The sequence below is a fragment of the Myiozetetes cayanensis genome, unplaced genomic scaffold (genome assembly GCF_022539395.1).
Source record: "Myiozetetes cayanensis isolate MyiCay16 unplaced genomic scaffold, myiCay2020 scf12, whole genome shotgun sequence".
In the NCBI taxonomy this organism is placed as follows: domain Eukaryota; kingdom Metazoa; phylum Chordata; class Aves; order Passeriformes; family Tyrannidae; genus Myiozetetes; species Myiozetetes cayanensis.
The window spans coordinates 3,375,517-3,388,457 of NW_026086826.1; the positions used below are offsets into that span (position 1 = coordinate 3,375,517).

General features: G+C 53.7%; 1 protein-coding gene across 15 annotated transcripts in view; it reads left to right on the forward strand.

Moving 5' to 3' along the window:
* PTPRF (protein tyrosine phosphatase receptor type F) overlaps positions 1-11,659 on the forward strand; it is a 370,907-nt gene extending 359,248 nt beyond the window's left edge. For all 15 annotated transcript variants that reach the window (XM_050306448.1, XM_050306452.1, XM_050306451.1 and 12 more), the window contains 9 exons: positions 893-1,012; positions 2,058-2,212; positions 3,531-3,816; positions 5,735-5,913; positions 8,344-8,470; positions 8,662-8,787; positions 9,389-9,543; positions 9,680-9,815; positions 9,955-11,659. In XM_050306448.1, the coding sequence (XP_050162405.1) occupies positions 893-1,012; positions 2,058-2,212; positions 3,531-3,816; positions 5,735-5,913; positions 8,344-8,470; positions 8,662-8,787; positions 9,389-9,543; positions 9,680-9,815; positions 9,955-10,023 (1,353 nt within the window). In that variant the 3' untranslated portion in view covers positions 10,024-11,659. The remainder of the gene's footprint in view (positions 1-892; positions 1,013-2,057; positions 2,213-3,530; positions 3,817-5,734; positions 5,914-8,343; positions 8,471-8,661; positions 8,788-9,388; positions 9,544-9,679; positions 9,816-9,954) is intronic.
* The last annotated feature ends 1,282 nt before the right edge of the window (positions 11,660-12,941 follow it).

Genomic DNA, 12,941 nt, shown 5'->3' on the forward strand with positions numbered 1-12,941 from the left:
TTTCCAGGGATGCACCACCAGCCAGAAGGGCATGTTGACAGCTCTCAGTGATGCTCAATGCACCTGAGCCTACAGCAGCACAGAGAGGGTGGCAGGGTCAGCCCTGTGGTCCAGCCCAGTGTCCAGGCCCCCTGGCGTGGGCTGTGTCCCACCTTTCACTGGAGTGGTTTGCTGCCTGGAGGCCACACTGGCAGGGGCACTCTGGGGATTACGGATGTTACGGAAAAAGGTAGTGCCTATTGTTATATCCTTGTGTACTGTGCTGGACTTGGAGCTCTGTCCTGCCTCAGCTGTGGGTCAAGGACTCTGAGCTGACATAGCAGGGAGCAGGTGGGGATACAGGCTGCATCTCTCTCACCTCAGCTGCCCTTTGAGCAGAGCCTTGCCCACAGAAACCACTGCTTCCCCTTCCCTGCTGCACCTGCTCTCCTCCCACCAACCCACAGCTGCCCACCTTCTCTTCACCCAGGCGGAGCTCAGGCAGGGAGGTGGTGCAGGCACAGCCCAAAGACCCTCATCTGCCCAAACAGGAGGCAGAGAAGAAAAATTACAGCAGGCACAAATCACTGATGGGAATTGTCACTCACTGTCTTCTTACCTGTTGCTACTCTTGCTGCTCTGTTTGGTGGCCTGGCCTCCTTTGCCACTTCTCACTGGTGGTTCCAGTGGGAAAAAAAAAAATCACTCTTTGAATGAATTTTGTGGAAAGGAGCCCAGGGGGTGCCAGCTTTCTGCTGGGGGTTGGGACACTCTGGGAGAAGGAACTCTGGGTGTTTGTGGCCCCCTCTGCACAGTGACTCATTTCTGTCTTCACCCTTTACCCTGCCATTCCTCACCCCAGATGCCCCAAGCAGCAGCCAAGCACTGACCCTTTCTCCTCCCCTCCCTGCAGGTGAAGTGTGACCAGTACTGGCCGAGTCGAGGTACAGAAACCTACGGAATGATCCAGGTGACGCTGCTGGATACGGTCGAGCTGGCGACCTACACCGTCCGCACCTTTGCGCTGTACAAGGTATGGGGCTGGCCGGGCTGTTGCTGCTCCAGGGAGTGCAGAGACACTTCCTGCTGCTGCAGGTTGCTCCATGACCCACAGGCAGAGGCCGCTGGCTGTGCCTGGCTTGGCCAAGTGTGTGGCCACTCCATCCATGGGCCATTTCTCCCAAATGCAGTAGGAGACTGGCTTGTGCATCTGACCACCCCTGGCTTTTGGCCAGGGTGCCTGATGCTCTTCTGTATGAATTCAGACCCTGTGATAGGCCCCAGAGCAGCGCTGTTCTTGCCTCTGGCCAGTGTACATGTAGCAGCTGTCCTCCTCCCATTAGAGCGACAACATGGGAAGCAGTAAATTATTATCACTCCTGTCCCTAATAATGCAAATGGAGAGGTTGTTTCTGAGTACAAACCCTTCTCTCCTGCCTGCTGTGTTCCTCATTAGTGTTTGGAAATCCCTGGGGGCAGTGCCAGCAGCAGCATGTCGAGGCAATGCAGACAGGCTTTGCAGTGGGCTGCCTCTGTGGGTGACTGAGTCTGGGCCAGGAGCATGGCAGTGCTCGTGGGGACACACTCACGCCCCAAGAAGGCATCTCACCCCCAAGCAGTCACCCAGCCAGTCCTACCACATTGCTGCATAGATCACTCAGCCAATCCCAGACAGAGGCAGGGAAGTTTGCAGACTGAGACATCATCCCAGAGAGACCCCTGATGCAGAGGAGTAGGGAGGGAACTGGCTGCTGTAGCCCTTCCATGCCCAGTGCCCATTTTCCCTAAACATGCAGTGAGTATGCAGGTAGTGAAGCTGTGCTGTGCAGAAAGGAGTCTTTCACTTTCCCTGAAGCCTACTCCAGCCCTGCAGAGCTGCTCTGCTCTCTGTATCATCTGGCTTTCCACAGAGCATCTCTGTGTATAGAAGCCTTGCAAGATACCTACAGATTGCCTCCAAATTTCCAATGGTGAAAGCCCAATACATGCATCGTCTCCCAGAGCTTTGTGTGCCCCATCAGTGGGCTCCTGTGATGAGACTGTTCTCATGCAAAACAACTCCTCTTTGTCTTCAACAGAACGGCTCCAGCGAGAAGCGAGAGCTGCGGCAGTTCCAGTTCATGGCTTGGCCCGATCACGGGGTACCAGAGTACCCCACCCCAATCCTCGCTTTCCTGCGACGGGTCAAGGCCTGTAACCCACCAGATGCTGGGCCCATGGTTGTGCATTGCAGGTAGGATTGTGAGTTTGTGAAGCTGCCCCTGGGCACGTTAAAGCAGGAGCTTTAACCCATCTGAAAGCGGAGTCTCCTTCTCCTATAGGAAAGGTTTCACGGTAGCATAACCTGCACTGGATGCTTGGGCTGGGAACAGAACAGTCCCAGCTGTGGTAATGCAGTGATGACAATTCTGTTGCTATTGCTGTGTCAGGTTAAGCAGCACTGATGCATGGAGAGCCTCAGAAAACACGTTTTCCTGCAAAACTGCTAGTGCCATTTAAAAATTAAATTATCTGTGCCCAGCGTAAGTGGGTGGTACCTTCAGAGGCACATCACTGATAGACGTGGATGCAGTGACCTCTGCAAACATTCATGCGTGGTATTTATAGCAGAACTCTCTCACAGGGTAGAAAGGCAGCTCTTTAAGCAAAATATCAGCCTATTAAGGCTCAGCATCTTACCCAACCAAGATTTATTTGTACCAGCCGAGAGGGGACTGTTACTGAACAAACCACTCCATCATTGCCGTTCCAGCATACGCCTTACCAGCAGTGTTTAATGCTCTTCTTTCATGCTCTGTTTCAGATGGGAGTGGGGTATAATTAACATACAAACAAGCTGTATTAAAGCCCTGTTAAGGATCTGACTTGCACCATAAATGAGGAAATGCCTGGCTCCCTATCTTTGCCTGTGTTTACATGTCACAGCAGCATATCTGTTGTTTTCAGGGTGCTCTCGGGGGTGAGTAGTTTGGGGTTCTCTACTGCTCATCCAGCAGCTGTAGAGAGGCATTCAGTGTTTGAGAGGAGGGCTCAGCATAGACATGCATGATCCTACCTTTCTGCTTCCCCTCTTAGGCTGGCTGTCCTTATTTAATGGGTTAGGAAACAGTGACCCTGGTTAGGGGACAAGGAGGCTTGAATTTATGGGCTTCACTGGCACTGGGGCCCAGCCTGCCCTTCAGGTGTTCTCACATAGCACACACGTGTGCTGTCACTCTCCTGCCTGTTAAACACATTTCTTCCTCCCTCGTGGAGGGTTCTGCCAGCCACCACAGGGACCAGCAGAGTGTGGCACCGCGTCCTTTCTGCTCCAGCAGTGAAAGGGGGCCAGCAGAAGGGCTGAGTAGCCTCTCACATTCTCCAGCGTCTCTCTGCCTCGCTCTTCTTGTCACCTCTTGTTTGGAGCTCCACTCCCTAGAGAGCAGCCTTTACTCCCCTTCTGTGCGCTCTAGGTCCGGGTGACCTCTTAAGCAAAACCAGAGCTTGTGTGACATCTGTGGGGAGACCGTGGGAGACCGTGTCACCTCAGGCCACGTGCTCTGTCCCCACAGTGCCGGCGTGGGCCGGACCGGGTGCTTCATCGTCATCGATGCCATGCTGGAGCGGATGAAGCACGAGAAGACCGTGGACATCTACGGCCACGTGACGTGCATGCGCTCCCAGCGCAACTACATGGTGCAGACAGAGGACCAGTACATCTTCATCCACGAGGCCTTGCTGGAGGCTGCCACGTGTGGCAATACCGAGGTGCCTGCACGCAACCTCTTCGCTCACATCCAGAAGCTGACCCAGGTGCCGCCGGGCGAGAGCGTTACCGCCATGGAGCTGGAATTCAAGGTTGGTGGCAGAGCCCCCACCACCCCGCTTCTCCAGCACCCCCGTCCCTGCCCACAGAACCCCACAGGCCGCTCGTCCAGGGGTTGGGAGAGGAGAGCTGTGCATCATTACAGACAGTTATTCTTTTGTGTGTTTCTGAAGCAGGTAGGCAGTGACTTGAAATACATTTGAATTGTAAAGCTTGTGTGTCGGCCGCGGTCCCCCCTGAATTGGCAGCTTCTGGGGAGGATATAAAAGGCAGATGGATGTGCAGTCCTCAGCAGCACGTTCTGCTCTGGGTTCACTGTGCGGCGGGAGCTGCATCTGAAATCAGATGCAGATCATGTTAGTGATAATTGATGTTACTGTGAACAACTTGTCTGGAAATGGCTCCAATTTAAATATGTGAGACATTTCTAGCCTCGTTTCTTCAGTGCTGAGATCTGCTATCTTTTAACCACCTCAACACCAAGGCTCAGTGTCTAGAACTGGTGAAAGCAGTGTTTTAAGGCACGCTGTTTTTAAGAAGGCAAGCCCACGTTTTGCTGCTTGTATCTGTGAACGCCAACTGCAGGTATTTATTACAGCCTTGGAGCTGGAAGTGAGCTCTGGTAAGCACCCATATTCTCAGATGAGGTGCATTAGTCCAGTGAACTCATGCAGGAGAATGTAGCTCATGCGGGGAGGCAGCAGACCATGCAGGCTGTGAAATGAACTGCAGCGGTACAGCTGCACCCTGGGGATTCCCTCCAAGTGACGAAGGAGCAGGAGAGGCAAAATATTGACTTTCTGCGTAAACTGGGAACAGTTTAACATCTCTGTCCTGTAGCTATCAGAGCTGCTGGTATCCTGGGCTTGGGACAGTAGAACATGCCGCATGAGTGTCTCGTGGTGACACCTGCCCTGAGAAACTCCTTCAGAGAGCCGTAGAATTTTTCTCAACTCAAGCAGCTCAGTTGTAAGAACAACAAAAGTTTGTTTTCCTTTTACTTCTCCCAGGGTACCTTTAGAACAGTAATGAAATTTGCCTCTCTCTGAAGGCTGGCAGTGTCCACTGCATGAGAAACCCAGAGGAACAGGATATGGGAGGACCTCACAATGCTGCATCTCTCCCCAGAGAGCAACCCTGTTGTTCTACGGGGAGCCTCTGCCAAGGGCCAGCTGCCACTCATAGAGAGATGGCTCTGGAGATCCTGGAGGCAGTCTTTTGGGGAAGGAAAACAAGGAAAAGGGAGGGGGGGAAAGAGGGACTTCTGTTTGAATGTGTCTGCCAGCAGATCTAAGTAACACATTTACCATGACTCTAGTTTACAGGACTCAAAGAGAACCATAAAATGTCTCACAGTAAGCCAAAATAGATCTTCTTTACCTAAAACTGTCACAATTCTCACATTTTCTTGGGTTCTTCTGGGGTGAGAAGTAAATAGCAAGACATTGTTGAAAGAGGGAAAGCTCTCCTTCCCTGGCACCACCAGGTGCGTGTCCCTGGCTCAGTCAGCTACAAAGCTTCATGTCCTGGCCATGTGGGGTCAGAGAGCTGCTGTGGGTCTCCACTCCACTATGTGAGGCTTTGGGGGCTGTGCCATAGGTCAGCAGAGGTGGTTCCCCTGCTGTCACCTACAGCCATGTGCCAAAAGCCAGCAGCGAGGCCATGCTGGGTGTGCAGTGCCGTGGGAGAGGGGCTGACACGGTGCTGAAAACCAGACTGGTGATTACTGTGAAACAGAGCATCGAGGTGCAGCCTCCTGGTGACATGGTGGCAAAGCCCTTTGTCTGGTCCAGAAGGACCTGGTCCCCAGCAGGTGTCCCTCAGTCAGAGGAGGGAGCGTGGCTGTGTGCCCAGAGGGACTCCTGCCTGCCCTGCTGGCAGGGCCCCAGTTTTATACCCTCAGACTGCTGCCTCCCCAGCAGGGATCTGACGTGTCTCCTCCTCTTTCAGCTGCTGGCCAACTCTAAAGCACATACCTCACGTTTCATCAGTGCCAACCTCCCGTGCAACAAATTCAAGAACCGCCTGGTGAACATCATGCCATACGAGCTGACCAGAGTGTGTCTGCAGCCCATCCGGGGTGTCGAGGGCTCTGATTACATCAATGCCAGCTTCATAGATGGGTACAGGTAAGGATCACCTTAGGTGACCGGGCCAGCCTGTCCTGCCTGCTTCAGAACCTGGGCTTCTCCTCTTTCCCAAGGACTGGTCCTGACTGCCTAAGGTGGGCTGGGATCACTTTGTTGAATTTTATCACTTTCCATCTTCTCAGACACTCCAGTGTGTATAGTTACGATATGTGAAGACTGCTAGTGAGTGAGTGCTGCCAGGCTGGCTTGCAGTGCTGTACACAGATGCCCACATGGCTGGAGTGACAGGCTGTGTTGGCTCCTGTGGAGGTTTTGTGGGATATTCTGGTAGGCATCCCTTGGCATGTGTTTTGTATCTGCAGCATCTAAAGCAAACCTGCCTCTCCTCAGTAGCTGTGGCAACCAGAGGTAGAACTGTGCTTGCATTGAGTGGGTGATCCAGGCAGCAGCCCAAGGCTCATTGTCCCATGTTTTGGTTTTTGGGGAGTCTGTAGATCCTCAGGCAGGGCTGGTGCTGAGCACTGGGGATCCCATCACTGGGCTCCACTCTCCAGAACACCTTTTAGAAAGCACACATTAAGATCTAGTGGGGCATTAATATTAACATTTTCTGTATCTACCTGCGGGCATCACGTTCTCAGATGCAAAGTGCCAGGACATAAAAATTCAGGAAAACAGCCCAGTGGCCACATCCCCTTCCCAGCCAATCGCTAGACAATGATCCATACTAAATCCCAGCGATGCACATGAAAGGCTCATTCCTGTCATCTCTCTGTGCACCGTGACAGTAGGGTCACGCAGTGCAGGAGCAGGGGATACAATGATGGATGGTGGCACATTTGCTCTCCGGCTTGGCTCTGCCCAGCGGCCTCTTTTGGGCTGGTGCCCTCCCAGGAGCAAAAGGCACTGCCAGAGGGAACAGATGTGGGTGCATCCAGGCCGGAGACTCCGTGCCTTGTCCCTGCTCCAGCAGCTGAGCCCAGCCAGGGCTCCCAGGGAGAAGGGCTACGTGGAGGCAAGAGTGGACAGGGAGCACAAGCAGCAAAACCACAGCAAGCCAGGCTCCCTCAGGGTGGAACAGAGTAATGGGGAAGGATAAAGGGGCTGGAGAAAAGCTGTCACAAAGCAGCCTCGGCTCCCTCCTGCCTGTGCAGCTCCGAGCTGTCCAGCACCAGTCGTTAATGTGGCCACCTGCACACCCACCCTGCAGCCTGGGCCTGACAGACAGGCTGCATCCACTCTGTCCTGGCTCCAGAGCTGATGGAGAGCAATGCTGGCTTTGCCCCTTGGTGATGCTACGGAGGGAGGGGGAGAACTGCAAGCACGGCAGGTGGTGCCAATCATGTGCTACCTACCCCATCCCCGAAGAGCTCTGTTATCTCCTCTCGTCCTTTCCTTTGAACTAGCAATCTTCTAGGTATTATCTACAGAAATCAGTTGGCCCAAGGTCCTGCAGATATCACTGATGCTGCATCTTTATTAGCTCTTTTCGTTCTGCAACCCCCCTCCCTGTTTCTTTGTGATGTCTTACGAATCCTCCTTGAAGCAGCCCCTGTGTGCATCCTGCTGCCTTGCAAGCACGTTCATTAATTTTAGCACCATTAAAAATAGCACCAGCAGAGGGATGAAGGTAAAGGCAGAGGGATGAGGGCAGGACTGAGGACACCAGCTCCAGTCCCACGGGCTCCAGCGCCCCACAGTGGTGGAGCCAGCCCGGGCTCTGCTGTGCCAGGCTGGGAGCTGGGTGAGCCAAGGAACCCTTCCCCGAGTACAGAGCACCAAGGGGGCTTCCTTCAGGGTGGGGTCCTGTCTGGGGCAGGTCTCATGGAAAAGTTTGGAGGGGTGCTGTGGTTTGCAGGAGAACCAAGAACAAATTTTGAAGCTTCAAAGAAGCGGGCAAAACAGCACTCACATTTTCCACGCTGCCCTCATTATTAGCTGGTGTGCGTGATCAGGGTGACCTGATTCAGTTGCTCTGTGTATTCCCATACAATGGGAGGGACAGCGGGTGCTGCAGAGAGTAAAAGTGCAGGAATGCAGGGGTGCTGCTGGGATCATCCCCAGGCACAGCCTCTCCTTCCAGCCCTGGTGGGTGCTGGCAGCCTGCTCATGTGGGCCTGGGTGCTGAGAGGGCTCTCAGTGCAGCAGCAGAGCTGGGAACAAGCAGCAGCAAGAGGCTGGGCTGGGGACACCATCACCCCAGCAAGGACTAAGAGCCTGTCTGGATCCTTCACCCTGTGTTGCTCGCATCTGTGGGAAGCACTTAAAAGATCCTTGCTGGGCAGGCTCATTTCTCCCCCCAACACCCATGGCTGGTCCTAGAGGCCTGCTTCCTGCAGCTGGATTGTCAGCCCTGCTCCCAGCTGCACAGGGACCCTGCCTCCAGCACTTCTGGCCCACCAGCCCCCAGGAGCAGCTGGTCTGAGCACCTGGAGCTGCTCTGAGCACCATTATGTTTGTCTCCTGCAGGCAGCAGAAGGCCTACATTGCCACGCAGGGACCGCTGGCCGAGACCACAGAGGATTTCTGGCGGATGCTCTGGGAGCACAACTCCACCATCGTGGTGATGTTGACAAAGCTGCGTGAGATGGGCCGGGTACGAATCCTCCGGGGGGACGAGGGGGCTGGGGGGCTGCTGTCTGTGGGCATGACCTGTTGGCTCACCCCAGTCTGTCTCCAGCACCAGCCACTACCCTGTGGCCCCACAACCACATTTGCCTGCGGAGAGCAGGAGGGAGGAGCAGCAGCTTGTCAGTGCTAATGTCTTGCCCTGCTCCTCATCCACAGGAGAAGTGCCATCAGTACTGGCCTGCAGAGCGCTCTGCCCGGTACCAGTACTTCGTGGTGGACCCCATGGCAGAGTACAACATGCCACAGTACATCCTCCGGGAGTTCAAGGTGACGGATGCCAGGGTGAGTACATCTGCTGGCTCCCATGCCTCTGCCCTGCCCAGGCCAGCCAAGGGAGCGTGCAGCAGCTCCTGGAGGAACAGGAAAGTTAAGTGCTGCCTTGCGCTGCAGGCAGAAAGGGCTGCTGCACCACCACCTGCTGCTCCTCTTTGTGCTTTGCCAGCTGTGGCAGCCCTGGTGAGCAGCTCAGGGATCCTGTCAGCACCAGACCCTGCCTTGCCTGTTCTGGCCACTTGGGCAAGCATTTAACACAGATCCCCCTGCACTTGGAGTCTCTGTGTGCAGCATCTGATCGGGTGCAGGACGCCCGTGTGACAGTAAACATGGTCCTGGGTTGGAGCTGGGCCCCAGACAGGACCAGGACACTGACCAAACTGCAGGAGCCAAAGCCTTGCTCAGCTCAGCTGCCCTGGGGTGAGAATGAGAGGATAGAGGCAGCCCCCAGACATGCAGTGAAAGATCTGCCTGGGCTCATCTGTGGCCTGTGCACCCTCTCGCCTGGCCTGGGTCAGGGGGTCTGAGAACAGGTCAGCAGCACCAGTGCTGAGGGGAGTGAGATCAGCCCCTCACCCATGGTTCACCTCTGACACCCCTCTCCCTGCAGGACGGCCAGTCACGGACCATCCGCCAGTTCCAGTTCACGGACTGGCCTGAGCAGGGAGTGCCAAAGACAGGAGAGGGCTTCATCGACTTCATTGGGCAGGTGCACAAGACCAAGGAGCAGTTTGGGCAGGATGGGCCCATCACAGTGCACTGCAGGTAAGTGGGGACTGTGGCCTTTCCCCACCTAGCAGGTCCCTGTGCTCCGTGAGTGCCTTGCACCGCTCCTGGGAGCTCTGCAGAGCCTTCCTGGCGCTGCCAGGACTCCTAATGGCCCCTCTTGCTCCCTGTGCAGCGCTGGGGTTGGGCGCACAGGCGTGTTCATCACGCTCAGCATCGTGCTGGAGAGGATGCGCTACGAGGGGGTGGTGGACATGTTCCAGATGGTGAAGACCTTGCGGACGCAGCGGCCAGCCATGGTGCAGACAGAGGTGAGCGTCCCCTCCTCTCCAGGGCAGTGGAGATCTGTGGGAGAAAGGAGGGGAGGTGATGTCTCTGGGTGTTGAACCCTACCGTGCGCTGCCCTTGTGTCCCCCCCCTTCTCACGTTTCCCTCCTTGCTGCCTTGCAGGACCAGTACCAGCTGTGCTACAGAGCCGCGCTGGAGTATCTCGGCAGCTTCGACCACTATGCAACGTAACTAGTGCTTTCCTCCAGTCGCGGTGGGGATGTCTAGGAGTGGAGACGGGTCCCTCTGAGCCAGAGCCGCCCATTCCTCAGTCCTTCTGTACAGGTGGAGGTGCTGCCCAGGCAGCAGACCTCCACGCCAACCAGTTTTGACCACGGCATTTAGGAACTTAGCCCCAGCGCCAAATGAGGGAATCCGACTCCAAAAGCATTTCCAGTCTCTGGCTGAATTTCTGCTCATGTGCATCTCTCTCACCCTCTCTCACGCCGACTGCATTTCACAGCGAGGCTTTAGGTGGGTGGAATGGGATCTTTTTTTTAAACATGTAAAATAGTTACTAGTGGTTTTTATAATCTCCTCTCTCTCTTTATTTTTTATTTTTTGCAAGTCTTAATGTTTTGCCCAGACAGAACTGGACCCGCCAAACCTTTGGGAGTTGGGTTGTTTGTGGGTTTTTTTTTTTTCTCATTTCCTTTTGCTTTTACATTTTTTACTGCCCTGTGTTTATTTCAGCCCAGTCACTGCTGGTTCTGCCCATTTTAGTGCAGCTTCCTTGGTAATTTGCAGCAGCTGGCTTGTGGTTCCTGCCCGCCTCCATTCCCCATAGGCTGCTTTTTAATCCTCTGTAGAATATGAAATTTCATGGAACTGGACCTAAGCTACCAATTATTTTTTTAGTCTCCTCCCCCCCCCCATTATTTCCTTTAGTAGGTTTGGGTTTGGGAGGGCATGTGGGAGCGCTGGAGAAGCGGTCCCCTTTGTCAGCTGGAAACCGTTCAGTCCTATTACGTGTTCAACCGATCCAGTGACCGTGTGTATTGGCAGATCCTGATAATGACGTGAGTTGTCGTCGCCTTGTTTGTGAGAGACCCGAAATCCCGGGCTCCAGGCATTGGAACCTCTTTTTGTGTGTCTTGCTGGGAAAGGGAGGGGCAGGAGAAGCGAGAGGGTCCGACACTTCCCTGGGGAGGGGATGGAGAGAGCAAGACACGGCCCTTTGTGTTAATCCCACCGTTCTGTGCGTGCAAGCACCATCCTGTCACCTCTCACCAGTGGAGTGCATCAGAGCATTTACACAGGCAAAGAGCACAAGCCCAGGCGACCCAGAGCGGAGCTGGGCCGGCTCTCTTTGGAAGCAGGGTACTGCGAGGAAGGGGAGGGGAGTACACATGGCTTCAGAGGTTGGGTGTATCTATAATTTCTGCTATCCTGCAAATGTTAAGAGTCACTAGAATATTGTACTTTCCGCTACTTCAGGACGTTCTAATGAACCAATGTGGCAAGACTACTGGACTTAATTTAATGGTACTATATATTAATACTCCTTATTATATCACGCTTGCACTAAAGACGGGGAGTGAGCAGCCCTCTTTCGAGTGCATTGAGTTACGAATAAAGGTGGTGGAAGGGTATCTAATTGTATTATCACATGTATTCCGAATGTTAAGAATCCAAGCTACGTTGAAATCAGCAATCCAGGGTTGGTAATGTTGGAGGACACATTCATTTTTACCTTGTGGATGCATAGTGCTGTAGGGGTCACTGTTGTATACAGTCTGTTTTCTATTTGTTAATAAAAAAAAAAAATCTACAGCATCATTGCATAATTCTTGATGTTAATAAATTTGAATAATTGGGTTTCATACAAGCTGGCTTTCCTGTCTGTTTCTTCAGCAGTAAGCAGAGGCCGCAGAGTTCTTTGCAGAAAGCGTGGGGCACTTGTGGCTGGGATGTGCCTGCAGGAAATGACTTCCCTGCCACAGGCTGAGGAGCATGCCCATTGCCAAAGACCCTGTGCCTGCAGGGAGCTTGGAAACTCCTCTGTGACAACTCCCTTTATGCATGCATGTGTTCACCTCCTGCCCATTTGCAGCTGTACTGGGGTGCACTGACCTGGTGAAGGACCTGGCTGGACTTGCTTGTGGGTTTGCAGGAAGAGAGGGACCAGTGGTGATGGCTTTGGTGGCAATATAGGTCATTGCCAGCCTCCCAGGATGCTGCAGTAACACAGGCACCTTCTTTCTCCTTGTCCAGGAATACCTGGGCCTTCCTTCCACGTCTGATGTCTTTTCCTTGGATTGGTTGTAAAGGGTTTGGGCCAAGAACAAGATGAGGGAACAAACACTCCGAATTCACTGCCCCTGAAGGCTCTGCTTCTCCACCTACCACATGTGTAAGGCACAGAGTGACCTTTCTGGGTGGTCATTCAGCTTGTCTGTGGACCAAGTAGAAGCAGGAGGAGGTAGAGAGAGGGAGAATGAGCACCTCAGCATGGAATACATGAGGAATAACAAAAGGGAAAAAAATGAGACTAAGCATGCAGAGAGGGCGAACAGGGATGCTAACCTGATCTGGCACTGCCAGGCCTGGGCTGCACTGCTCAGTTGTTCCTGGCTAGAAAGGATTTACTACAGCTGTTTTGAGGGTTTTTTGCTCCATCTTTTTTGGTATCATTTTGAGAAGCTTCCCTCTCTCTCTGGTATTCAGCCTGGCTTCACAGTGTCACACTGTGCTCCAGACCTGAAGGGAATGGCTTCCTTGGGAAGGGTGGACAGGCCACGGGGCCCTGGCCCACATGGTTCTGCCCCTTGCACGGCCTTTCCCTTGCACAGCTGTGCTGTTTGCACCAAAGATGGTGCTCTAAGACAGTGTTTGGCCTCTTCCCTTTGGAGTCTCAGACAGAGACTGTATTTGCACTGACCAGTGGAGCTGGCTGGGTAGCTACTGCTGGCTTTTTTTTTTCCTATCCTGGTGAAAATTTTCCACTCCTCAGTCGTACCAGGTAGCCCCCAATGCAGCCTTAGATAAGCAGCTTTGTAAAGGGCACAGTTTGGCAGGTGGGACAGCAGCTAAATGGCAGCTAGTCAAAGGTGAATTCCTGGGTACTGAGGTGCTTCTCTGCTCTTTCTATTTTTCATATTTTTATTCAT